This window comes from Dendrobates tinctorius, unplaced genomic scaffold, assembly GCF_039654945.1.
Source record: "Dendrobates tinctorius isolate UK_male_01 unplaced genomic scaffold, ASM3965494v1 ptg000089l, whole genome shotgun sequence".
Classification (NCBI taxonomy): Eukaryota; Metazoa; Chordata; class Amphibia; order Anura; family Dendrobatidae; genus Dendrobates; species Dendrobates tinctorius.
Window position 1 is genome coordinate 25605972 of NW_027361757.1, and position 27042 is coordinate 25633013.

A 27042-nucleotide genomic window follows, 5' to 3' on the forward strand; every position below is an offset into this window, starting at 1 on the left:
CAAACACAGACAGAAAGACAGGCAGAGCAAACGATGGGGCCCAACTTTCTAGATAGGAAAGGACAGAAAAGATGCTGGCTGCAATCCGCAAAAACCCTACCAAAAATGTCCCAACACGTCTGATAGGAAAAACGGCCCTGAAGTCACTAGACTTCAAAATCCCTATATCAGTACTCCGATATATTCTGAAGACAGAGCAAAAGAGATTTAACCGATCAGGGACAAAAATGGAAATTCAGCAGAGCCCCAGCCGGGGCTGGCAGAACACAAAACTATGCAAATCAGACAAAATCTCATGGAACAATAACAGAGCAAAACTTAGCTTTAGAAGACAGGAACTGAACTGGAGGCCAGAGCTCAGAGCAGAGAAATCACCAGCAACCCTACAGGGCGTCGGCTGCCTTATATCCACTCAGATTCCGGATGTCCAATCGCAATCCACCTTTTCAGGTGACAGGTTTCTCCCATCCAATTCAGTTTCACCACCTCCTTTCACCAGCAGAGGGAGTTCATCGGACATCAAAGGTGAACGAGAAAATGAGCACACAACAGTACCTCCCCCTTGAGGAGGGGTCACCGAACCCTCATCCACGCCACCAGGCCAATCAGGATGGGCCCGATGAAAAGCACGAACCAATCTTTCGGCATGAATATCAGATGCAGAGACCCAAGAATTATCCTCCTGGCCATAACCCTTCCACTTAACCAAATACTGGAGTCTCCGTCTAGCCAGACGAGAATCAAATATATTCTCAACCTCATATTCCACATTACCTTCAACCAATACAGGGTCAGGAGGTGCCACCACAGGAACTACTGGCTCAACAAACCTCTTCAACAGAGACTTATGAAACACGTTATGGATCTTAAATGTAACAGGAAGAGCCAATCGAAAAGAGACCGGATTAAGAATTTCCAAAATCTTGTAAGGTCCAATAAATCTAGGTTTAAACTTTGGAGAAGCCACCTTCATAGAGATATTCTTTGACAACCAAACCATATCACCCACCTTAAACCGGGGACCAATGGTCCTATGCCAGTTGGAAAACCGCTGGGCCTTTTCCTGGGAGAGAGACAACTTATCCACCACTTGGTCCCAAATCTGGTGCATTCTCTCCACCACAGTGTCAATACCTGGGCAGGCAGAAGACTCCACCTGCCCTGAAGAGAATCGAGGATGAAACCCAAAGTTACAAAAAAAGGTGACATCAAAGTGGCAGAACTAGCTCTATTATTTAAAGCAAATTCGGCCAAGGGCAAAAATGAGACCCAATCATCCTGATCAGCAGAGACAAAACATCTCAAATAAGACTCTAAAGTCTGGTTTGTTCTCTCTGTCTGCCCATTGGTCTGAGGGTGAAACTCAGAGGAGAAGGACAACTGAATTCCCAGCTTGGAACGAAAAGTCCTCCAAAATCTAGAGACAAACTGAACTCCTCTGTCAGATACAATGTTCTCAGGAATCCCATGCAAGCGAACCACCTGTTCCAAAAACAAGGGCACCAACTCTGAGGAAGATGGCAACTTAGGGAGTGGTACAAGATGGACCATCTTAGAGAATCTATCACAAATCACCCAGATAACAGTCATTCTCTGAGAGACAGGCAGATCAGAAATAAAATCCATTGAAATATGGGTCCATGACCTCCTAGGCACTGGCAAAGGCATCAACAACCCACTAGAGCGAGAACAAGGTTTAGACCGGGAGCAAGTCCCACAGGACTGCACAAAATTCCTGACATCACGAGATAAGGCGGGCCACCAAAAAGACCGACTGACCAAATCTCTAGTACCAAAAATACCTGGATGACCAGCCAATGCGGAGCAATGAACTTCACACATTACTCTCTTTCTCCACTGGTCAGGAACATACAATTTTCCAATGGGACAACGCTCAGGTTTGTCCTCCTGAAACTCTTCCAGAGCACGTCTCAAATCGGGCGAGATGGCAGAAAGAACTACCCCCTCACCTAAGATGGTAGCAGGCTTGGTCACAATAGGAGAATCAGCAAAGAAACTCCTAGAGAGGGCATCTGCCTTGACATTCTTAGTGCCCGGAAGAAAAGAGACCACAAAATCAAAACGTGTGAAAAACAAGGCCCACCTAGCCTGTCTAGGATTCAAGCGTTTGGCCGACTAAAGGTAAATCAAATTCTTGTGGTCAGTGAGGACCATGACTTGATGTCTAGCTCCCTCCAACCAATGTCTCCATTCCTCAAATGCCCATTTCATGGCTAACAGTTCCCGATTCCCCACATCATAGTTGCGTTCAGATGGGGAGAACTTTTGGGAAAAGAAAGCACAGGGATTCATTTTAGATGTTACCGGATCTTTTTGGGACAAAACAGCTCCTGCACCAATCTCAGAAGCGTCCACCTCTACCTGAAACGGGAGTGAGACATCAGGTTGCCGCAAAACCGGAGCAGAAGTGAACCTCCGCTTCAGCTCCTGAAAGGAAGAAACAGCCTCGGGAGACCAATTCAGCACATCAGCACCCTTCTTAGTCAAATCAGTCAATGGTTTGGCAATACCAGAAAAATTAGCTATAAATTTATGATAAAAATTAGCAAAACCCAAAAACTTCTGGAGGGCCTTCAAAGAAGTGGGCTGAACCCAATCATAAATGGCCTGTACTTTGGCCGGGTCCATTTCAATAGTTGACGGAGACAAAATAAATCCCAAAAATGAAATCCCCTGTACACCAAAAAGGCATTTTGATCCCTTAACATACAGGGAATTCTCCCTCAAAATCCGGAACACAGTCCGAACATGTTCCACATGAGAGTCCCAATCCCTTGAAAAGATCAAAATATCATCCAGATAGATGACCAAAAATTTATCCACAAAGTCTCGGAAAATATCATTCATGAAGCACTGGAAGACAGAAGGGGCACTAGTGAGCCCAAAAGGCATCACCAGGTACTCAAAATGTCCCTCCGGAGTATTAAATGCCGTCTTCCATTCATTCCCATGCTTAATGCGAATAAGATTATACGCCCCCCTGAGGTCAGGCTTGGTAAACCAGCAAGCATCTTTAACTCTGGAGAATAGATCAGAAATCAGGGATAACGGATACTGATATTTAACAGTAATTTTGTTGAGAGAACGATAGTCAATACAAGGCCTTAATGAACCATCTTTCTTGGCCACGAAAAAAAACAGCACCCAAGGGTGAAGAGGATGGTCTAATATGACCCTTCTCCAACGACTCCTAAATATAAGATCACATAGCCTCATGCTCGGGTACAGATAAATTGAAAAGTCGACCCTTGGGAAATTTACACCCAGGGCTCAGCTCAATTGCACAGTCATAACTCCTATGAGGAGGCAAAGATGCAGACTTATTCTACCTAAATACATCAAAAAAATCAGCCAAATAGTCAAGAACATCATGTGACTGGGGAGAGGTGGAGAAAACAGGAGTTTCACTAAGAGCACACTGACAACCCCAACTCACCACAGACACAGATTTCCAATCCAAAACTGGATTATGGATTTGCAACCAGGGAAACCACAGAACAATGATATCATGTAAATTATGCAACACCAAAAATCTGCAATTTTCTTGATGGTCTGGGGCGACCCGCATTACCACCTGGGTCCAAAACTGAGGTTTATTCTTCGCCAAAGGAGTAGCATCAATACCCCTCAAAGGGATAGGCGTCCGCAGAGGTGTCATAGGAAACCCACAACGTTTAGCAAAGTCCAAGTCCATCAGGTTCAGAGCCGCTCCTGAATCCACAAAAGTCTTAGCGCAAAATGTGGACAGGGAGCAGATCAGAGTAATTGCCAGAAGAAACTTAGGTTGTACACCACCCACAGCAAATGTGTGTGCAAAACGTTTCTCTCGTTTAGGGCAGGCAGAAATATTATGAGAGGCATCTCCACAGAAAAAACACAGCTTATTACGCCTTCTGAACTCCTGACGTTGCGCCCTAGACAAAACTGTATCACATTGCATAGGTTCAGACATTTGTTCAACAGGTGGCAACATTTCTCGTGTAATTTTACGTTCATGTAAACGCCGATCAACCTGAATGGCTAATGACATAGAATCGTCAAGACCAGAGGGAACAGGAAATCCCACCATAGTATCTTTTATGGTTTCTGACAAACCCTTCCAAAAGAGAGCTGCCAAGGCACCATCATTCCAGGTAGTAAGGACCGCCCACTTTCAGAATTTTTGACAGTACAACTCTGCAGAATCCTGTCCCTGGCTCAATGCCATCAGGGATTTTTCAGCTTGACCAAAAGCATTACGTTCATCATACAACAACCCCAAGGCTTGAAAAAATGCGTCCACATTAGTTAGAATAGGATTATCAGGTGTCAAAGAAAACGCCCAATCCTGGGGATCACCACGCAGCAAAGAGATGACAATTTTAACCTGCTGTGCAGAGCTCCCCAATGAGCTAGGCTTCAAGGCAAGAAATAATTTACAATTATTCTTAAAATTCAAAAATTTAGACTGATCCCCTAAAAACACATCAGGAGTAGGGATCTTTGGTTCAGCAGCATGTGAATGAGCAAGATAGGCGGAAATTCCCAGCACTTCAGCAGCGAACTGCTCCACACAATCAGACAATTGCTTACTCTCCATTAAAAAAAAATTCCTCCTTCGGCCCCAGAGAAATAGAGGAAAAAATATACATTAAAAAAATAAAAAATTCTGGCACCTTTTTTTTTTTTTTTTTTTTTTTTTTCCCCCTTACAATTCTCTCCTGCTATTGAGTACCCTAGAATCTGTGGTATGGCTGGTGATTATGTTATGAATGAGTCACCGGAGGAAAAAACAAAAATGCAAGCTAAGTCAAGAAAACCGGAGAGGTTGGTAGCTAGCGGATTGCAGACCCCCGATCCTATTCACAACAACTAACAGTAGCCGTGGAGCGTTCCTACGGTGGTCCTAGATGCCTCTTTACAGCCGGAGAACTAAATAAGCCTAAAGAAAGAAAGGGGAAATCTAAACTGCCCCAGATCAGACCCCAAAGCAATAGACAGCCCCCAACATGTATGGTCGGTGAAAACAGATGAAAACACAAACACAGACAGAAAGATAGGCAGAGCAAATGATGGGGCCCAACTAACTACATAGGAAAGGACAAAAAAAGATGCTGGCTGCAATCCGCAGAAACCCTACCAAAAATGTCCCAACACGTCTGATAGGAAAAACGGCCCTGAAGTCACTAGACTTCAAAATCCCTATATCAGCACTCCGATATATTCTGAAGACCGAGCAAAAGAGATTTAACCGATCAGGGACAAAAATGGAAATTCAGCAGAGCCCCAGCCGGGGCCGGCAGAACACAAAACTAAGCAAATCAGACAAAATCTCATGGAACAATAACAGAGCAAAAATTAGCTTTAGAAGACAGGAACTGAACTGGAGGCCAGAGCTCAGAGCAGAGAAATCACCAGCAACCCTACAGGGCGTCGACTGCCTTATATCTACTCAGAGATTCCGGATGTCCAATCGCAATCCACCTGTTCAGGTGACAGATTTCTCCCATCCAAATCAGTTTCACCACCTCCTTTCACCAGCAGAGGGAGTTCATCGGACATCAAAGGTGAATGAGAAAACAACAGACCGATATGAGCACAGCCGTGGCCAAACATCAACAGGCCGTACTGAAATTAATTTCTTTGGGGAATCGAAGCCACACAGCACAGGAGCTCTGGAATGCCATCAAGCAGGAGAGTGACGTGTGGTTTGTGCCAGCAAATCTCCAGCCAGGCTTGGTAGTGTGTGACAATGGCCGAAATCTGGTGGCAGCTCTGGGCCTAGGCAAACTCACTCACATCCCATGTCTGGCACATGTGCTCAACTTGGTCGTGCAGAGCTTTCTGAGGGACTATCCGGATCTTGATGCACTGCTGCACAAGGTCCGCATAGAGTGCGCTCACTTGCGGCGTTCCAGCACGGCAAGATCGCGCATTGCAGCTCTGCAGCGCCGATTACGCCTTCCGGAACATCGCATCATATGTGACCTACCCACCAGGTGGAATTCAATGTTACATATGTTGGAGCGGTTGTGTGAGCAGCAGGCAGCAGTAATGGAGTACCAGCTGCATCAGGCGCAAACAAGTCGCACTGTGCGCCGGTCACACTTCAGCACCACTGAGTGGGCCTCTATGAAGGACATCTGCCACGTTTTGCGTGCCTTCGATGATTCCACGCGGATGGCGAGTGCAGATGATGCACTAGTCAGCATGACTGTCCCCCTTATCTGCCTGCTTCAAAAAACATTGCAAGCACTAAGGGAGGAGGTTTTGGAAGAGGTGGAGGATGAGGAGTCACAAATGCCATCTGCTTCTGGACAGTCTGCGCTACGTGGTTCCTCACAAAGGCCTAGGCAGGGGACACTTTGTGAGGAGGAGTCAATGGAGGAGGAAGACATCTCTCCAGAGGAGGGAGGTACACAATGCTCTAGTCAGTATGTACAGCGAGGGGGGGGTGATGCAGAGGAGGCAGAGATGACGCCTTAAGCAGGGGACAGCGTTTCTTGGGCAGTTGGGAGTCTGCAGCACATGGTTGATTTCATGCTGCAGTGCCTGAGAAATGACTGCCGCATCGCCCGCATTCTCAACACGGCTGATTATTGGGTGTACACCCTCCTAGATCTTGGCTACCGGGACAACTTACAAAGCCTCATAGCACCGTTGAACCGGGAGCGTAAAATGCGTGAGTACCAAGAGACACTGGTGCAGTCCATCATGTTCTCCATTCCACCCGAGAGCAGTGCTGCTAGTGCTTTACAAAGCAGCTCTGTGCGTCGAGGCAGTGGAGGAAGCTCTGCACAAAGAGGGAGCAGAGGCAGCGCCTCAGCACAAGGCAAGACCAGTATGGCTCAAATGTGGCAAAGTTTTGTGTGCCCGCCACAAATGTCTACACCATCACAGATGGCTCCAGTCAGCAGGAGGCAACGTTTCCGTCAGATGGTGACAGACTACATGTCTTGCCCTGTCAGTGTACTCCCAGACAGCTCTTCCCCCTTCAAGTTTTGGGTCTCTAAGCTGGATACATGGCCAGAGCTTAGCCAGTATGCATTGGAGGTGCTGGCTTGCCCTGCTGCTATCCTCCAATAACGTTCACTGGCTTACTTTTCTGAAAATGAACAAGGCCTGGATCTCGCCAGAATTTGCCAGTCCTCTTCCAGAATAAATAATTGGTTGGCAACAGTAACCAGGTCTCCTGTTGTGTTCATGTTTCTACCACCTGAACTGTAATCCCTGGCCTTCAACACAACCAGTTGTTGCTCAGAAGTGCCGTCTGCACAGAGACAAACACTAGCTCCTGTGTTAGTGGGGTTCAGTAACGCCAGCTGCTCCCCTGCTGTGTGGACGGCAATATCTCCTGCTGCCTCCACATTCAAAATACATAATATTTTCAACTTGCTCCATGTAGGCCTCAGCCTGCTCCATGATTGATCCTGGGCTCCAACATCGCCAGTTCTTGCTCGGAAGTGCCGTTCGCACAGAGAAAAACACTAGCTCCTGTGTTAGTGGGGTTCAGTAACCCCAGCTGCTCCCCTGCTGCGTGGACGGCAATGTCTAATGCTGCCTCCACATTCACACTACTACTGATTTCAAACTTGCTCCAACTAGGCCTCTGGCTCCACTCTGTCTCTAGTATTTCCCCAGGCCTCCAACACCGCAAGTTGCTGCTCAGAAGTGGCGTCTGCACAATCAACATTTGCTCCTGTGTTAGTGGGGTTCTATAACGTCAGCTGATCACCTGATGTATGTCCGGCAATGTCTCCTGCTCTCTCCACATTCCCACTAATAGTAGTGGGAATGTGGAGAGAGCAGGAGACATTGCCGGACACACATCAGGGGATCAGCTGACATTACTGAACCCCACTAACACAGGAACAAGTGTTGATTGTGCAGACGCCACTTCTGAGCAGCAACTGGCGGTGTTGGAGGCCTGGGGAAAAACTAGAGACAAAGTGGAGCCAGAGGCCTAATTGCTTCACGTTTAAAATCAGTAGTAGTCTACAACAGATATTAAACTTGATGAATTTAGGCCTCAGCCTACACCATGATTCACCCTGGGCTTCAACACAGCCAGTTGTTGCTCAGAAGTGCCGTGTACACAGAGAAAAACACATGCTCCAGTGTTAGTGGGGTGCAGTAACGCCAGCTGCTCCCCTGCTGTGTGTACGGCAAAGTCTCCTGCTCCCTCCAAAATCACACTACATCAGCTTTTCAACTTGCTACAAGTAGGCCTCAGCCTACACCATGATTCACCCTGGGCTTCAACACAGCCAGTTGTTGCTCAGAAGTGCCGTGTACGCAGAGAAAAACACATGCTCCAGTGTTAGTGGGGTGCAGTAACGCCTGCTGCTCCCCTGCTGTGTGTACGGCAAAGTCTCCTGCTCCCTCCAAAATCACACTACATCAGCTTTTCAACTTGCTACAAGTAGGACTCAGCCTACACCATGATTCACCCTGGGTTTCAACACAGCCGGTTGTTGCTCAGAAGTGCCGTGTACACAGAGAAAAACACATGCTCCAGTGTTAGTGGGGTGCAGTAATGCCTGCTGCTCCCCTGCTGTGTGTACGGCAAAGTCTCCTGCTCCCTCCACATTCAGACTACTACTGATTTTTAACCATGCTCCAATTAGGCCTCTGTCTCCAGTGTCTCTAGTATTTACCCTGGCCTCCAACACCCCCAGTTGCTGCTCAAAAGTGCGGTCTGCACAATCAACACTTGTTCCTGTAGTAGTTGGAATGTGGACAGAGCAGAAGACATTGCCGGACACACATCAGGGGATCAACTGACGTTACAGAACCCCAGTAACACAGGAACAAGTGTTGATTGTGCAGACCGCACTTTTGAGCAGCAACTGGCGGTGTTGGAGGCCAGGGTAAATACTAGAGACACTGGAGCCAAAGGCCTACTTGGAGCACGGTTAAAATCAGTAGTAGTCTACAACCGATATTAAACTTGATGAAATTAGGCCTCAGCCTACACCCTGTTTGACCCTGGGCTCCAACATCGCCAGTTGCTGCTCAGAAGTGTCTTTGGCACGGGTACTTCCTTCCTGCCCATCCTGGTTCCAGCACGCCTGCTGTTTCCGGGGAGTGTCAACGTCACTTTGCCACCAAAATGTTGTCCAGTCGTGTTGCGGTCGGGTTAGCCGAGTCTATAGTGCCTGCAGTTTATGGGCTTCCTATGTGGGCTGTGGGATCTGGCAACAAAGGCTGGTTCCGTAGTGCCAATAGGACAAGCACCCCCTGTAGGACTGTGGGTTTCGGTAACTGCGGCCGGCTCGCGGCCTTGCAACTTTGTTTTTCATGGGTACTTTCTGCTACCCCTCCGGGTTCCAGTACCGTCAGCTGGTTCTCGGCAGTGCCTTTGGCTTGGGTGCCTCCTTCTCGGTAGCACAGGTACCTCCTGCTTAGTAACCAGGTTCCAGCACCGTCAGCTAGTCCTCGGTAGTGCTATAGGCTCTTGATCCTTCTGCTGCCCCTCCAGGTTCCAGCACCGTCAGCTGGTTCTTGGCAGTGTCTTTGGCACGGGTACTCCCTCCTGCCCAGCCTGGTTCCAGCATGCCTGCTGTTTCCGGGTAGTGTCAACGTCACTTTGCCACCAATACGTTGTCCTGTCGTGTTGCGGTCGGGTTAGCTGAGTGTATGGTGCCTGCAGTTTATGGGCTTCCTATGTGGGCTGTGGGTTCTGGTAATAAAGGCTGGTTCCGTAGTGCCAATAGGACAAGCACCCCCTGTAGGACTGTGGGTTTCGGGAACTGCGGCCGGCTCACGGCCTTGCAACTTTGTTTTTCATGGGTACCTTCTGCTACCCATCCGGGTTCCAGCACCGTCAGCTGGTTCTCGGCAGTGCCTTTGGCTTAGGTGCCTCCTTCTCGGTATCCAAGTTCTAGCAATGTCTGCTGGTCCTTGGTAGTGCTTTGTCGCACAGGTACCTCCTGCTTAGTAACCGTGTTCCAGCACCGTCAGCTGGTCCACGGTTGTGCCATTGGCTCTTGTTACTTCTGCTGCCCCTCCGGGTTCCAGCACCGTCAGCTGGTTCTCGGCAGTGTCTTTGGCATGGGTACTCCCTCCTGCCCAGCCTGGTTCCAGCACGCCTGCTGTTTCCAGGTAGTGTCAACGTCACTTTGCCACCAATACGTTGTCCTGTCGTGTTGCGGTCGGGTTAGCCGAGTCTATGGTGCCTGCAGTTTATGGGCTTCCTATGTGGGCTGCGGGTTCTGGTAATAAAGGCTGGTTCCTTAGTGCCAATAGGACAAGCACCCCCTGTAGGACTGTGGGTTTCGGTAACAGCGGCCGGCTCGCGGCCTTGCAACTTTGTTTTTCATGGGTACCTTCTGCTACCCATCCGGGTTCCAGCACCGTCAGCTGGTTCTCGGCAGTGCCTTTGGCTTAGGTGCCTCCTTCTCGGTATCGGAGTTCCAGCAACGTCTGCTGGTCCTTGGTAGTGCTTTGTAGCACAGGTACCTCCTGCTTAGTAACCGGGTTCCAGCATCGTCAGCTGGTCCTCGCTAGTTCCATTTGCTCTTGTTCCTTCTGCTACCCATCCGGGTTCCAGCACAGTCAGCTGGTTCTCGGCAGTGCCTTTGGCTTAGGTGCCTCCTTCTCAGTATCCAAGTTCCAGCAACGTCTGCTGGTCCTTGGTAGTGCTATCTAGCACAGGTACCTCCTGCTTAGTAACCAGGTTCCAGCACCGTCAGCTGGTCCTCGGTAGTGCCATTGGCTCTTGCAGCTTCTGCTACCCATCCGGGTTCCAGCACCGTCAGCTGGTTCTCGGCAGTGCCTTTGGCTTAGGTGCCTCCTTCTCGGTATCCGAGTTCCAGCAACGTCTGCTGGTCCTTGGTAGTGCTTTCTAGCACAGGTACCTCCTGCTTAGTAACCGTGTTCCAGCACCGTCAGCTGGTCCACGGTTGTGCCATTGGCTCTTGTTCCTTCTGCTGCCCCTCCGGGTTCCAGCACCGTCAGCTGGTCCTCGCTAGTTCCATTTGCTCTTGTTCCTTCTGCTCCCCATCCGGGTTCCAGTACTGTCAGCTGGTTCTCGGCAGTTCCTCAGCCTTCTTGTACCTTCTGCTACTTTTCCAAGTTCAAGCTTGTGGAAATGGTTTTTGGTTCTCACTCTGGATCTCCCTGACGACGACTCTGAAGACAACGACCCTGAAGACCACACCGAAGAAGACCAAAAAGATGACCCTGAAGAAGATGACCAAGAGGACAAAGTACATGAAGACAACCACCAAGATGCAGAACAACAAGAGACAGAAGAACAAGAAGCAGAAGAGCAAAAATCAGAAGAACCAAAAGCAGAAGAACATTAAGCATAAGACTAAAAATCAGAGCAAAAGATATTATCTAAATTATAAGCAGAAGAAGACTAAGCAGTGTATGGGGGTGAGTCCGTTCCTCCTCGTGGTGCCCCTGGAAAATGCCTGCTGCTGCAGGCCAAACTGAACGCGGACAAATCCTGTTGTAAATCTTTTGTGACAGGCAGAACCGAAGGTGTAATCTTCAAACTTTTCTAGATAACAACTACAGGAATGCCTGTCACAAATAAGAATATGATGAAGAAGAAGAATAGGAAGAAGATGAAGAAGTAGAAGATGAAGAAGAATAATCGTTGAATATGAAGAATATGAAGAATGTAAAAAAAAGAATAATAGGAAGAAGGTGAAGAAGAAGAAGATGAATAAGGTGAAGAAGAAGTTGATGAAAAAGATGCTGCTGCTGAGGATGATGAAGGAGAAAGTGTGGGAAAAGTAAAAAAGAAGGTGAAGAGCATGGAAGTATTGAAACATACATATCTGACAAAATATAAAAAAGGTTAACATAGTCAATATCTTTGTAACTCTGAACATCTTAAAAAAAAAAATTAATTCCTGCTATTCCATTTGATTGGGCTAAACCTCTATGCCTTTAATGTGTCCTCCACCTCCCCCAATACATTCTACATTATTCTTAGTTGTTTTTCTTCATGTAGAATTAACCTACAAGGAAAGAAAGGTTTTTTTTAATTCCGATATTTCTGTCCCATTGACTTGAATGGGGCTTCCGGTATCGGAATCTGCGATACCCGATACTTTTTGGGTATCTGTCCGATCCAATCCGATCCGATATTTCACGATATCAGATGGTATCGCTCAACACTAGTCACGATTCACAATGAAGTCTCCTACTGAATGACAGCAAGCAGAGATCTTGTAGTTTAGTAATATAAACATATTTTATAGGGGGTTCAGCTCTCTGTTAGCCGCTTGAATAAGCACAGGGTTTTTATATCAAAACAGAATAAAGCTGATTGTCCTTCATAAACTTCACATCTCCAAAACGAAAACAGTCCTTTCTTCAGAACAAAAAAAACAACAAAAACAGTCTTTTTCTCTGGGTAAGGCACATCGAACTCTCTCCAAACTTGGTTACAGGAATCTCGTCTACAAACACAGTATTTGCTAACGCCGTCTTTCTCCAGCCACAGCACACTCCACTCTGCTAAGTTAACCCCGCTGCCTGTTATTATATCCAACACCTAGACCTGAGTATGGGAGTGACCTTTCCCACCCAGACTTTTTGGTTGCTCCTAATGTGGCGCCCCTGAGGCTCAGTCGCCACAGAGGTACTGCACCTTCTCCTATGGTATGGTGCCCCACCATCCAGGTAAGGTGGGAACTCCTGACCACGCTCCAACACTCGCACCCCACACAACAGGGTAGTTCAGCAAAGCCACATTGCGGCTCCTTGCTTAGAGTGTAGCAGAGCACCTTTGGTGGCTCCCTGCTTTGAACACGAAACGTGCAGGGAGGTGGGTGGAGTTGAGAGTACATAAAAGAGTGGGAAGGTTTAGGATTTAAGTCAGTCAGTCGGTCAGTCTGAGGGAGAAAGTCACTCAGAGAGGAGTGAGGAAAAAAGGTCCCTGAGAGAGGGATGGAGGAGGGAGTGCTGCAGCAGACCTGAGTGACCCGGGTCTGCTGGCACGGGAAAGGAAAGAAGGAGAAAGACATTGAACTGAAGCCTGAGCTTCCATAGGAAAGAAAGACATGTACGGAACTTAGGAGAACAAGGGAACACAGAGGACGTGGGTTAGAGGAAGAACCCTGCCTAGAAGTTCGAAGCGCAAGGCCGGGGCCCAGTCCCCGAGGTTGTATGGACACTAATGGTTCTGCAGCAGACACGGGTGGAGTAGTGGGCTGTAAATGCACTACTCCCATCTAAGACTTGGGGGCACAACAGCAACATGGATAGAGAGCCGGGACTCAGGACTAAGGAGTCCCCGAAGCAGGCTACAGCTGTCTGCCATACAAGTAGAGTTCTTGGGAACATCTGTTAGGAGGAACTCCAGTGTAACTCAGTACTAGGAGTTCTTCACACTAAAAGGCGCTATAAGAGGAGACGTTCAGAAAGGCACATGTTGGCGGAGCGTTGGAAGGGAGCATTCCATCTTGCCTGGAGGTTGGCTGAGTCCCTGACTCGGAGGACATGGCACGGAGGCCGGCACCTGTGTGTACTACAGACTGTGAGTAAAGCTTTGGAACTACAAGCCCTGGTATCCTCCATTGATTCTTGCACCAACACACCCAGCACTGCTACATCTGGGTACCAGCTTCTACACTGCCTGCGCCTCTCCTCTTCCCCTACATCTACACTGCCCTGGGGCTACAGCTCCACCTGTGGGGAGCTTCACCATCTTGGCTGCAACCTATCACCAGCCCCACAGGATCTGCAAGCAGCGTCGGCCTAACATCTCACTTGCCGAACACCACAGGTGGCGTCACGAACTATTCCATCTAACTACATTCCACCATTCACATTTCCCCATTACTTGGGTGCCCAGGGCCACGGTCTGGGTCACTGCTGCTGTGACACATCCCACTGATACCGGCCCGGTACCGAGTACCCCACAGCCCTGGGAGGGTGACCCACTAAATCCTGGACCCAAAATATATTAAAAAATTAGTTGTTAATGGTGCACTTTCTCCCTGGATTTACATTACTAAGGCAAACAATCACATATCTACCATGCTGGACCTTTCCTCCTGTTTTCTTACAATATACTGTTGGTTAAATCGCTGAGTGGGGGGGGAGGATTACAAAAAATTAAAATGTATGTATGTAATTTTTCCCCCTATCAGCAGTTTGACCAACCCAATGCCGAACTGCAAGCCCTCCTAACACGAGCAATATAACTAACCTATACAAAAACTTACCTGAAAATGAAGAAGAGTGTAATTCCAAAGCGGGACATGTGCATTGTGCTTGCAAGGACTAAATAGCCTATCAATAGACCTGTGATTGGTATGAATAGTAGACACAAAACAGATATTTAATTAAGAATATTTGCTATGAAATTTCTTTTTTCATTTAAAGGGTGTTGTCTGAGTTTAAAAAAAACTGATGACCCGCACCTCCACTGATCAGCAGATATCTGCTACAGCAGCCAATTTATAGAGAAGAACACAGCAGCCTCATACACTGCCTAGTGGCCGCTGCTGGTACTGCAGTTTAGCTCCCATTTAAATGAATAGGAGCAGATCTGCACTAATTGGCAGCGGCCACAAAGCAATGCATGAAGTTATCATATTTTCCTCCACAAAATGCTGCAGATTCCAGCCAATTGGTGGGGATGCCGGGTGTCGTGCCCCCATAAGTTTTCAATCGTTTAGTCCCGGCCAACCCCTTGAAGAAATATATATCACAATCCTGCAACTAAATATTAAGTAATAATCAAGTAGAAGTATAAAATACAGCCCAGAGGGTGGCCAGAAGTCTTAGTGATTACCAGTAACGATTGGCATTCATCAAGGTGAGCTGGAAGCCGATCAGTCCGTACAGATAAGAGTAGTTCTTCCAGGTGGTCTTATCAAGGAAGAAGACCTACCAATATGGCAGGAGGAAGCACAGACAGCTGAGGCGGTAAAAGAGAGTAATACCCAGAGCACCTGGAGGAGAAATGGCGGCAGTAAGAGGGGGGCAGGATGCAAAAAGGGTTACCACCGGCCAGGCCAGGTCCACGCAGCGACTTTGGTGGCGAGAGCTTGTAATATTCCAACTAATGAGCCGGCTGCAGGTTTATGGGCCCCTCCTTATTTTGGATTTTTTTCTTTTTCGCCTACCAAGAATTATAATTATTTCTATTTTTCGGTCGATATGAGCTGTAGTTTTTATCACTACCACACTGGGGTCCACACTTCTTTCTGATCTTAATTACCCTGTTTTGGGAGTGACCAAAAGAAAAACGATTCTGGCATTTTTCTTTCTAATTTTATTGTTTTGGAAATTACCATATGAGATACATATTGTGATGTCTCATAGTTTGGCAAGTTATGCACATGGTGATACCAAATATAATATAACAGGGTGAGTAAAAAAAAAAATTACCAGTCAATAGAACCCTAAAATAGATATGTGACTAGAGTGGTCCTAGACCCCAGCCTTAAACTCTTGTCTTATAGCGCTGGGGTCGCAAGTATGACTGATATAGGAAAACTAGAAACTCTAAATCCCAGTGGAGGATGGGGAATTTATGAATTGACGGCTTCAATTCTAGGTTCGGACACTCACCCAGTAACATGATCACATAGGTCAGATACATCCAGTCCAGAGGAAGAGGTTTTAAGGAGTTGAAGAGGGGGAATCTGCAAACATCCAGTCCATCCAGATACTTGTGGTCCAGGTAGCTGAGGCCACGCTCCTGGGGGATGTCCAAAACCATGAGAAGCCCTAGGAGAGACATGGGGAGGTACAGCAGCCAAAATTGGAAACAAACAGTAGATTTAAGACCCCAATAGATTGGCTGTCCGTGAGTGAAGGTTCGGCTGACACCTATCTCTCCTGACTATTGCTCCTGTGTCCTCTACAAGACAGCCCCTGCCAAGAACTTATCTCCAGGGAGAAAAAAAGGAAACTTCAGGCTGGATCAGATTCGGACAACTTTAGTCTAATTATTATGATTTTCTTAATAATCGTTAGCACACAGAAATGAATAACTCTTTACTGCAACGTGGGAATGGGATTCCTAAAGCTCCTATTCACTTCAATAAAAACCACAGTAGTAAATAAAAAAAGTAAAAAAAACACAGCAAAGCTTACGAGTAGCCAACCGGATCTAGAATTCAGGAGAATTTAGTACAGCAATTCTACCCATTGCTTCTCTGTAGTAACAAATCAGTTCAATGGATTGTTGCCTGCCAATAGCCGGTACTAGACAGGCTGATTAGCCATGTCGGAGACTGTAAATCGGGGAAAAGAGGGGTGGGCGCAATTACTTAGTATGTGTGTGGGGGGTGAGGAGACAAGTGTAGTCAGTATAGGCAACATTGGATTACTTCTTTCCATAGGTGGCCTCATTCAGACGTCCCTGTTGTATTTAGTTTACAAGTTCGGCACACATTCATTTTTATTATAATCTAAGGCTCCGTTCACATGTCAGTAATTTTTTTTTTTCTTAAAGGTGTCTGCAAAAAAAAAAAAAAATCACTTCGACAAGTCCGTTTTTCATTGGCGTCACAGGTGAAAAATCACTTGTGCAAGTCTATAGGTCCGAGAAAACAAAGATGGTATCAGAGTATTTTTGAAATATCTTCTGTAATTAAGATTGTAAAGGATAGTAATTTATTTATTGTATGTGAAAATCACTGATGAAACAGTGATGCTCCACAGAGAACAATAGCAATCTTATCACCTATTGACTCTGAACAGAAAGGATGAAGCTAGACATTCCAAAATGATAGGTTACATTAGAATAAATTAACATCTTTTGACTCTGCTCCTTTACGGCACCCTGAGACTATATGGGAGTCTCAGGATGGTGCTGTCTGGGTGGAGTGGGTGTCATTGTGAGTTGCAGTGAGTTAGCTATGGGATAGATACAACTTTGCCTCTTGGGAAATGTAGTCTACAGGCAAAAAAAAGTATTGCTGGCAGGACGAATAGGATGTAAATAATAACAGACCATAAGAAAGGCTTTAGGGGGCTGAAGGGGAGATAATAAAGAAAAATAACAAAAACAAATGGGGAGTTTGGAGACTTATTACAGGGACAACCAGATTATACCCAGAAAACCTCTTTAGGATTGACTGAAAACACTACAAAAATAAGTTTGCCCAGAACTTAGAGCAGCCATGGCCACAAGAACATGACGGTGAGGAATGGAACATTTGGGATAAGGAGATTGATAATGATGATGAGACACAGTTGCCGCTAAGGCTTGTTGTTAAGTCACGAAGTAAGGAGGACCAGGGTGTGTTGGTGGAAGACGAGGTGGCGGATGACGAAGTCATAGACACAACCTGGGAATCTGGCATGCAGAGCAAGGCCAGCAGTGCTAAGGGTGAGAGATTGGCAGTACCAAAACAGACAGGAGGAGGCTGTGGGCTGACCAGAGGGAGAAGGCAGGCAACTGTCCCGCAGAGAACCGACAGTACTGAATTTCTAATAAAAAAGAGTAACCAGCTCACCTGTCCCGACTAACAGTGGTGCATGGAAGCTCGGATTTCAGTCAAGCCAAACGTGAGATACATCCAAAGAAAAAAAAGGGGTTTCCAGGTTCCAAATGTACAAAAAATTTATTAAAGGCATAAGAACAGAGATAAACGGACATGCCCCATAATGGTGGAAAGCAGAGCAACGCGTTTCAAACAATACGCTCTTTTTCAAGTCCTGAATTTCACCCTCAAACAGTTAGTTGTCCCCGGTCTGGGACTTTTTTAACCCCTTTCTGCCATGAGACGTACTATCCCGTCCATGTGCCCTGGGACTTAATTCCCAGGGACGGGATAGTACGTCATAGCAATCAGCGGCACCCACGTGGTGAGCGGCGCTGATCGCGGCCGGGTGTCAGCTGATTATCACAGCAGACACCTGGCACGTGTCTGGGGCGGTCACGGATCGCCCCGACATGTTAACCCCTTGTACACCGCGATCAAACACGATCGAGGTGTACCGGGGATTAAAGGGAAGCATCGGCAGGGAGGGGGCTCCCTCCGTGCTTCCCTGAGCCCCCCACGGCAGCGCAATGTGAAGCGCTGCTGCGGGGGGCTCCTTCCCTGCAGGCCCCTGAATCCAAGATGGCGACGGGGGCCTGCAGGGAGCCGGCTTCCTCAGTGCCTGCAAAGCGCAGGTATGAGGAAGTCTGCAGCAGTGCCTGTGACAGATCGCTGATCTGTCACAGTGATCTGTGATGTCGCAGATCAGCGATCTGTCACAGGACAGTGATGTCCCACTTGGGACAATGTAATAAAGTTAGAAAAAAAAAAAGTGTAAAAATAATTTTTTTAAAAATCGGCAAATAAATAAGAAAAAAAAAATATTCCCCCAATAAATTCATTTTTTGGAAATAAAAAAAAAAACAATAAAAGTACACATATTTGGTATCGCCGCATCCGTAACGACCTACCCTATAAAACTGTCCCATTAGTTAACCCCTTTAGCGAACCCCTTAAAAAATAAAAATAAAAAACGAAGCAAAAAATTATTTATTATCATACCGCCAAACAAAAAGTGCAATAACGCGCGATCAAAAAGATGCATATAAATATCCATGGTACCGCTGAAAACGTCATCTTGTCCCGCAAAAAACGAGCTGCCATACAGCATCATCAGTGAAAAAATAAAAAAGTTATAGCTCACAGAATAAAGCGATGCAAAAATAATTATTTTTTATATAAAATAGTTTTCATTGCATAAAACCGACAAAACATAAAAAACGACCTAAATGAGGTATCGCTGTAACCGTACTGACCCGAAGAATAAAAACACTTTATCAATTTTATCGCACGCGGAACGGTGTAAACGCATCCCCCCAAAAGAAATTCATGAAACGCTGGTTTTTGTTCATTCTGTGTCCCAAAAATCGGAATAAAAAGCGATCAAAAAATGTCACGTGCCCAAAAATGGTACCAGTAAAAACGTCAACTCGTCCCGCAAAAAATAAGACCTCACATGACTCGGTGGGTCAAAATATGGAAAAATTATAGCTCTCAATATGTGGTGATGCAAAAACTATTTTTACAATAGAAAGCGTCTTTTAGCATGTGACAGCTGCCAAACATAAAAACCTCCATAAATAGTAAATCAAACCCCCCGTTATCACCCCCTTAGTTAGGGAAAAATAATAAAATTAAAAGAAAATGTATTTATTTTCATTTTCTCATTAGGGTTAGGGTTAGGACTAGAGCTAGGGTTAGGGCCAGGGCTAGGGTTAGGGCTAGGGCCAGGGCTAGGGTTAGGGCTAGGGTTAGGGCTGAGATTAGGGTTAGGGGTGTGTTGGGGTTAGGGTTGGAGTTAGAATTGGGGGTTTCCACTGTTTGGGCACATCAGGTGCTCTCCAAATGCAACATGGCGTCTGATCTCAATTCCAGCCAATTCTGAGTTGAAAAAGTCAAATGGTGCTCCTTCCCTTCCAAGCTCTGCCATGCGCCCAAACAGTGTTTTAACCCCACATATGGGGTATCAGCCTACTCAGGACAAATTGCAAAACAACTTTTGGGGTCCAATTTCTCCTGTTACCCTTAGGAATATAAAAAATTGGGGGCAAAAATATCATTTTTGTGGAAAAAAATTATCTTTTTATTTTCACGCCCGGGCGTTATAAACTTCTGTGAAGCACTGGGGGGTTCAAAGTGCTCACCACACATCTAGATAAGTTCCGTGGGGGGTCTAGTTTCCAAAATGGGGACACTTGTGGGGAGTTTCAATAGTTTAGGTACATCAGGGGCTCTCCAAACGCACATGACACCTGCAGACCATTCCATCAAAGTCTGCATTCCAAAACGTCACTACTTCCCTTCAGAGACCCGACGTGTGCCCATACAGTAGTTTTCTCCCACATATGGGGTATCAGCGTACTCAGGACAAATTGGACAACAAGTTTTGGGGTCCAATTTCTCTTGTTACCCTTGGGAAAATAAAAAAATTGGGGACTAATTGATCATGTTTGTGGAAAAAATATGATTTTTTTATTTTCATGCCCGGGCATTATAAACTTCTGTGAAGCCCTTGGGGGTTCAAAGTGCTCACCACACATCTAGATAAGTTCCTTAGGGGGTCTAGTTTCCAAAATGGAGTCACTTGTGGGGGGTTTCCACTGTTTAGGTACATTAGGGGCTCTCCAAAGGCAACATGGCACCCGCAGACCATTCCATCAAAGTCTGCATTCCAAGACGTCACTACTTCCTTTTCGAGCCCCGACGTGTGCCCATACAGTAGTTTTCTCCCACATATGGGGTGTCAGCGTACTCAAGACAAATTGGACAACAACTTTTAGGGTCCAATTTCTCCTGTTACCCTTGGGAAAATAAAACAAATGGGGACTAAAAGATCATGTTTGTGGAAAAAATACGATTTTTTTATTTTCACGCCCGGTCATTATAAACTTCTGTGAAGCACTGGGGGGTTCAAAGTGCTCACCACACAACTAGATAAGTTCCTTAGGGGGTCTAGTTTCCAAAATGGGGTCACTTGTGGGGGGTTTCCACTGTTTAGGTACATCAGGGGCTCTCCAAAAGCAACATGACACCCGCAGACCATTCCATCAAAGTCTGCATTCCAAGACGTCACTACTTCCCTTTCAATCCCCAACGTGTGCCCATACAGTAGTTTTCTCCCACATATGGGGTGTCAGCGTACTCAGGACAAATTGGACAACAACTATTGGGGTCCAATTTCTCCTGTTACCCTTGGGAAAATAAAAAAAATTGGTGACTAAAAGATCATGTTTGCGGAAAAAATACGATTTTTTTATTTTCACGCCCGGTAGTTATAAACTTCTGTGAAGCACTGGGGGGTTCAAAGTGCTCACCACACAACTAGATAAGTTCCTTAGGGGGTCTAGTTTCCAAAATAGGGTCACTTGTGGGGGGTTTCCACTGTTTAGGGACATCAGGGGCTCTCCAAACGCAACATAGTGTCCGATCTCAATTCTAGCCAAAAACGTCAAATGGCGCTGCTTCCCTTCCGAGCTCTGCCATGCGCCCAAATAGTGGTTTACCCCCACATGTGGGGTATCAGCATACTCAGGACAAATTTCACAATAACTTTTAGGGTCCTGTTACCCTTGGAAAAATAAGAATTGAGGGTGAAAAGATCATTTTTTGTGGAAAAAATATGATTTTTTTAATTGTACGGCTGTATGTTATAAACTTCTATGAAGCCCTTGGGGGTTCAAAGTTCTCACTACACATCTAGATAAGTTCTTTTGGGGGTCTAGTTTCCAAAATGGTGTCATTTATGGGGGGTTTCCACTGTTTTGGTACATCAGGGGTTTTCCAATCGCGAAATGGTGTCCGATCTCAATTCCAGCCAAAAACGTCAAATGGCGCTGCTTCCCTTCCGAGCTCTGCCATGCGCCCAAATAGTGGTTTACCCCCACATGTGGGGTATCAGCGTACTCAGGACAAATTGCACAATAACTTTTAGTGTCCTGTTACCCTTGGGAAAATAAGAATTGAGGGTGAAAAGATCATTTTTGTGGAAAAAATATGATTTTTTAATTGTACCGCTGTACGTTATAAACTTCTGTGAAGCCCTTGTGGGTTCAAAGTTCTCACCACATATCTAGATAAGTTTCTTGGGGGATCTAGTTTCCAAAGTGGGTCACTTGTGGAGGGTTTCCACTGTTTAGGTACATCAGGGGCTCTCCAAACGTGACATGGCGTCCGATCAGAATTTCAGCCAATTTTGCATTGAAAAAGTCAAACGGCGTTCCTTCCCTTCTGAGCTCTGCCATGCGCCGAAACAGTGGTTCCCCCACATATCAGGTATCAGCGTACTCAGGACAAATTGCACAATAATTTTTGCAGTCCAATTTCTCCTGTTACCCTTGGTGAAATAAAAAAAATTGATCCTGAAGTATTTTTTTTGTGAAAAAAAGTTAAATGTTCATTTTTTTTTTTAAATATTCAAAAAATTCCTGAGACGCACCTAAAGGGTTAATAAAGTTTTTGAATGTGGTTTTGAGCACCTTAAGGGGTGCAGTTTTTAGAATGGTGTCACTTTTGGGTATTTTCTATCATATAGACCCCTCAAAGTGGCTTCAAGTGTGATGTGGTCCGTAAAAATAAAATGGTGTTGCAAAAATGAGAAATCGCTGGTCAATTTTTAACTTTTATAACTTCCTAACAAAAAAAATTTTGGTTCCAAAATTGTGCTGCTGTAAAGTAAACATGTGGGAAATGTTACTTATCAAGTTTTTTGTGTGCCATATCTCTGCGATTTAAGGACATAAAAATTCAAAGTTGGAAAATTGCGAAATTTTCAAAATTTTCGCCAAATTTCCGTTTTTTTCACAAATAAACGCAAGTTATTTGAATGAAATTTTACCACTAACATGAAGTACAATATGTCACGAGAAAACAATGTCAGAATCACCAGGATTCATGGAAGCATTTCAGAGTTATTACCTCATAAAGGAACAGTGATCAGAATTGTAAAAAATGGCCCGTCATTAACGTGCAAACCACCCTTGGGGCTTAAGGGGTTAAAGAGAGTTCTGAGATAAACCAAATGGCGATTTGCAACCTGTGTGATGCAAAGATCAGCAGGGGCCTGGCCACTAAGAACCTAATCATCACCAGCGTGATCAGGCACGTGTAATCTAAGCACCCAACTGGGTGGGCTTAATGCCCAGGTCCACAATTGGTGCCATCGGGTGACACCACTTCTTCTGCTATGCTAGGTGCTTCCCAATACCCTGCCAAAAACACTGGTGCAGATGCCTCCTGCCCTGTACCTATCCTTGCACAATTTTTTTCCGCTGTATTTTTCCTGCCAAGAGATGCAGAAATGGTGCAGAAAGTTTACTAAAAGTGTGCACATACCCTTATCAGTATTATATTGCTCACCCATAGACTATTCCGTGGTCTGGAGTACATTTTCTTGGTATATAACCCTCAAAAGTGCATAGCCTTTATGAATCTAGGAGCACCAATTTGAACAGAATGTGTATGAGGGCCTCGTTTATGTGTAATACAGGGTGTATCTGAGTCCCTTATTTTTGGCAGTTCTTGCTTCCTTCATAAATTAAACTGAAATTTCCCATTTTTGTAATAAAAATAAACATTTAAATTTACTTAAATTATATATTTTTTACATCCTTTTTACATTTTGCCTTAAACACAAGTCATTATACAGGAAAAAATGTTTAATATACCTACTCCAAAGAAGTGATCAAATAAAATAATATATACAGTGCCTTGTGAAAGTATTCGGCCCCCTGGAACTTTTCAACCTTTTCCCACATATCATGCTTCAGACATAAAGATACCAAATGTATATTTTTGGTGAAGAATCAACAAGTGGAACACAATTGTGAAGCTGAACGAAATTTATTGTTTATTTTAAATTTTTGTGGAAAGTAAAAAACTGAAAAGTGGGGCGCGCAATATTATTGCTCACCTACTGTTCCTTAGTCAGACTACATCACTGATGACATCATCACAGCTGGCAGTTCTGCCGCTCTGTGACATCACAATGCTGCGTTCGGTGTTCTATGCGCTGGAGGTTCCTTAGTGAGACTCCATCACTGATGACATCATCACAGCTGGCAGTTCTGCCGCTCTGTGACATCACAATGCTGCGTTCAGTGTTCTATGCGCTGGAGGATTCCTTAGTGATACTATATCACTGATGACATCATCACAGCTGGCAGTTCTGCTGCTCTGTGACATCACAATGCTGCATTCAGTGTTCTATGCGCTGGAGGATTCCTTAGTGAGACTACATCACTGATGACATCATCACAGCTGGCAGTTCTGACGCTCTGTGACATCACAATGCTGCGTTCAGTGTTCTATGCGCTGGAGGATTCCTTAGTGATACTACATCACTGATGACATCATCACAGCTGGCAGTTCTGACGCTCTGTGACATCACAATGCTGCATTCAGTGTTCTATGCGCTGGAGGACACTGGAGTCTTTTGAGGGTTTGAAGTTGGAGAGGATGGATGTGCGGAGAGTTGCAGTAGTGCTGTTCGCAATTTTTTTCTATTGTGTAGAAGGGAGGCCGCCTACTAAACTACCAGAAGGTAAGACATTGATAAATAAGGATTAAGGCTATGTGCACACGTATGCAGAAAATTCCTGACTGAAAATCGGACTCCTTCCCAGAAAACGCGCGTTTTTTTCCGCGCGTTATTCGCATGTTTTTTGCTCGATTTTTTGCACCTTTTTATGCATTTTTTTGCGTGTACCCAGTCTCATAGAAAATAGCTAGAAATGCGTTTTTTTCGGCAAAATTAATGAGCATGCTGCGTTTTTTTCCGCAATGCGTTTTTTTTGTGGAAAAAAACGCATCAATATGCACAAAAAGTGCAGAATTCATTAAAGCGAATGGGATGCTTCTTGTAAGTGTTTTTTAAGAGTTTTTGCCAGAAAAAACGCTTAAAAAAGCGAAAAACCGCTTACGTGGGTATACAGCCTAAGTATTGTATTTTTCTTTATATGTTCATGGATTTTGGTTATAGAACAGTTGTGTGTTATTTTGCATTTTATCACTGAAGTGCAATACCGGACACGGCCTGTGGGTAGGAGCGGTGCTGTAGTATGAAGAAATTAGCCATTATTCTATAATCTAATCATTCCCTTTATAGAAAAAATGTGTATGTCTGAAGCCACCACTAGGGGGAGCTCACTGAATGCTGATTACTATTGAGTTGAGTGTATCCATGTTTGTAGTAGTTCCCATATTCTCTGGTGGTGGCAGACAGAATTGTGTCATTTACCGCTATGGCTATGCAGGAGATTGTTAGCTCCGTATCAGAAAACTCAGCTCTAACTATTATAAAGAAATATGAGGGATTTAATCAGCGAGACATTTTAACATATTTAGATCTTAAAGAGCATTTATGGCCAAATGTTCACAGTAAGCTGATGATATAATGATTTAATATCTACACGGCTTCACAGAAAGTTGAATCCCCCTGTACATATTATATTCCCATACACCGCCATCAGTCAGGCCGGCTCTGATGACATCAGCAGCGCTCAGCAGCCTCCAGACTGCAGAATTCTGATGCCGTGTGACATCACAGCGCTGGGACCAGTGTTCTATGTGTTGGGGGCGCCGAATCTTTATAGGGGTAATTTTGGACAATATAGAGATGCAGAGAATTGTTCTCTATTTTTTGGCAATTTGTTCATGTTCAGGTGAGAACGTTCCAATGATATCAGCAGGTAATGGACGTTGTCACCGGGGACTGGGTAAGTTTCTAAGGTTCAGTTATAAGGGGTCTTCTATCCCCCACATGTTACAGTATTGGGGTCACTTACTGCTATCATGGGTTTCATGACTTTCCTTCTTTCTCTTCTGGACAGCGGTTTCCCAGAGACCGTGGACTGGGACGACTCCCAGATTGAATTTGGAAAGCAGCGACGATAATAAGAGTGAGTAGTCATTTCCTTCATCTCCTAGTCCTACTCCAGTCATCCTATACCAAGCCCTGATATATGTAATGTGGCGCTCTTATCCTGACAATGTCTTCTAGAATATTCTGTCTCTGATAGGAATTAATAACCGGCATCTTGTTTCTTTCTTACCAGTCAATTATCGTTATGTACTGCTCATATGTCTGATAATAATGGTTGCCTTCTCGGTCACGATCTGGATCTTCTGGTGAGTTTCCATCTTCTCCTCTGCATATCACATTATTCTCTTTTCATATAACTAGGCCGCACGGTGGCTCAGTGGTTAGCATTGTATCCTTGCAGCATTGGGGTCATGGGTTCAAATCCCACCAAGGACAACATCTGTAAAGATTTTGTATGTTCTTCCCGTGGAATTTAAAGGGTATATCCATGTATTTTAAAAAAAAGTTACTAAGATCTAACCAGTTGCTACCCACCTGCCTCTTATGCCCGGCACCATTCTCCACCGGATCATAGCGGTCACAGGCCACTCCTGATGTCACGTGATGCCTTGTTGACAGGGTGGGACTACAGGTTAGCTACTACTTGCCTTTTTTTTTTTTTGAAGTCCCAGGTATCCACTTTAATATAATGGGACATGTCTTCATCACATGCCGGCTGATGAGTAAATAGGATGATGGCGCTCTGCAGTTTCCATTAACAGTTCAGGTCATATAATAATAATAATCTTTATTTTTATATAGCGCTAACATATTCCACAGCGCTTTACAGTTTGCACACATTATCATCACTATCCCCCGATGGGGCTCACAATCTAAATTCCCTATCAGTATGTCTTTGGAAGTATATCATATAAGTCACAATGGCAGCACGCTGCCACCTCTCAGGGTAAAGACAATACAGTGAAGTCTGCCAACATTTGTGGATGTCGGCTCAGACGTTTTAAGCTGTTAATGACTATTACAAGTAGACACAATTGTATCTGACACAGGGATGAAAGTATGCTGATGGTAATAGATCACCAGCTATTGCATTAAAATATTATTTTAATTACATTTTAAACTAAGTATTCAAAATGCACGATAGCAATATATACGGTATGTTAGTCTTCTGTACATCAGCACGGTGGCTCAGTGGTTAGCACAGCAGCCTTGTACCACTGGGGTCCTGGGTTCGAATGTCACTAAGGACAACATCTGCAGGAGTTTGTATGTTCTCCCCGTGGTTGCGTGAGTTTCCTCCCGGTACGCCACTCTCCTCCCACACTCTAAGTACATAAGGATAGGGAATTTAATTGTGAGCCCCAATAGGGTCAGCAATGACGATGTCTGTAAAGTCATGTGAAATTAATGGCGCTATATAAGTGAGTGTTCGACCGACGGGGGGCACAGTAACTGCAGCAGATGGGTAATACTACAGGGCTGTGATATAATCTGCAGCTGCCGATCCTGGGGCTGTATTATAGGGTAATATATTAGTACTGGTACCCTCTGTGGTGGGGCAGGGGCATATTATGGTGGGTATCTGAATATTATCTTCTGTACCAGTTTACATAAAGACATTTCTCTGTGTCACAGTTACTTGTGTGGGGTCCGGAGACGTCGAGGCAAGCAGCAGGAGGCAGACCTGTATGAAGTTGTCGTCTTGAAGCCAGGTAACTATTATTATAAACTACAACAAGGCAAGGGTACGGCTTGGCC

At 45.2% G+C, this 27042-nt stretch overlaps 1 protein-coding gene across 1 annotated transcript in view; it reads right to left on the minus strand.

Annotated features, from left to right (window-relative positions):
• The window catches only part of LOC141098285 (uncharacterized), an 89861-nt gene extending 74167 nt beyond the window's left edge, over positions 1-15694 (minus strand). The window contains exon 1 of the mRNA XM_073585946.1: positions 15544-15694. Coding sequence (XP_073442047.1) covers positions 15544-15694 — 151 coding nt within the window. The remainder of the gene's footprint in view (positions 1-15543) is intronic.
• Between the last annotated feature and the right edge of the window lie 11348 nt (positions 15695-27042).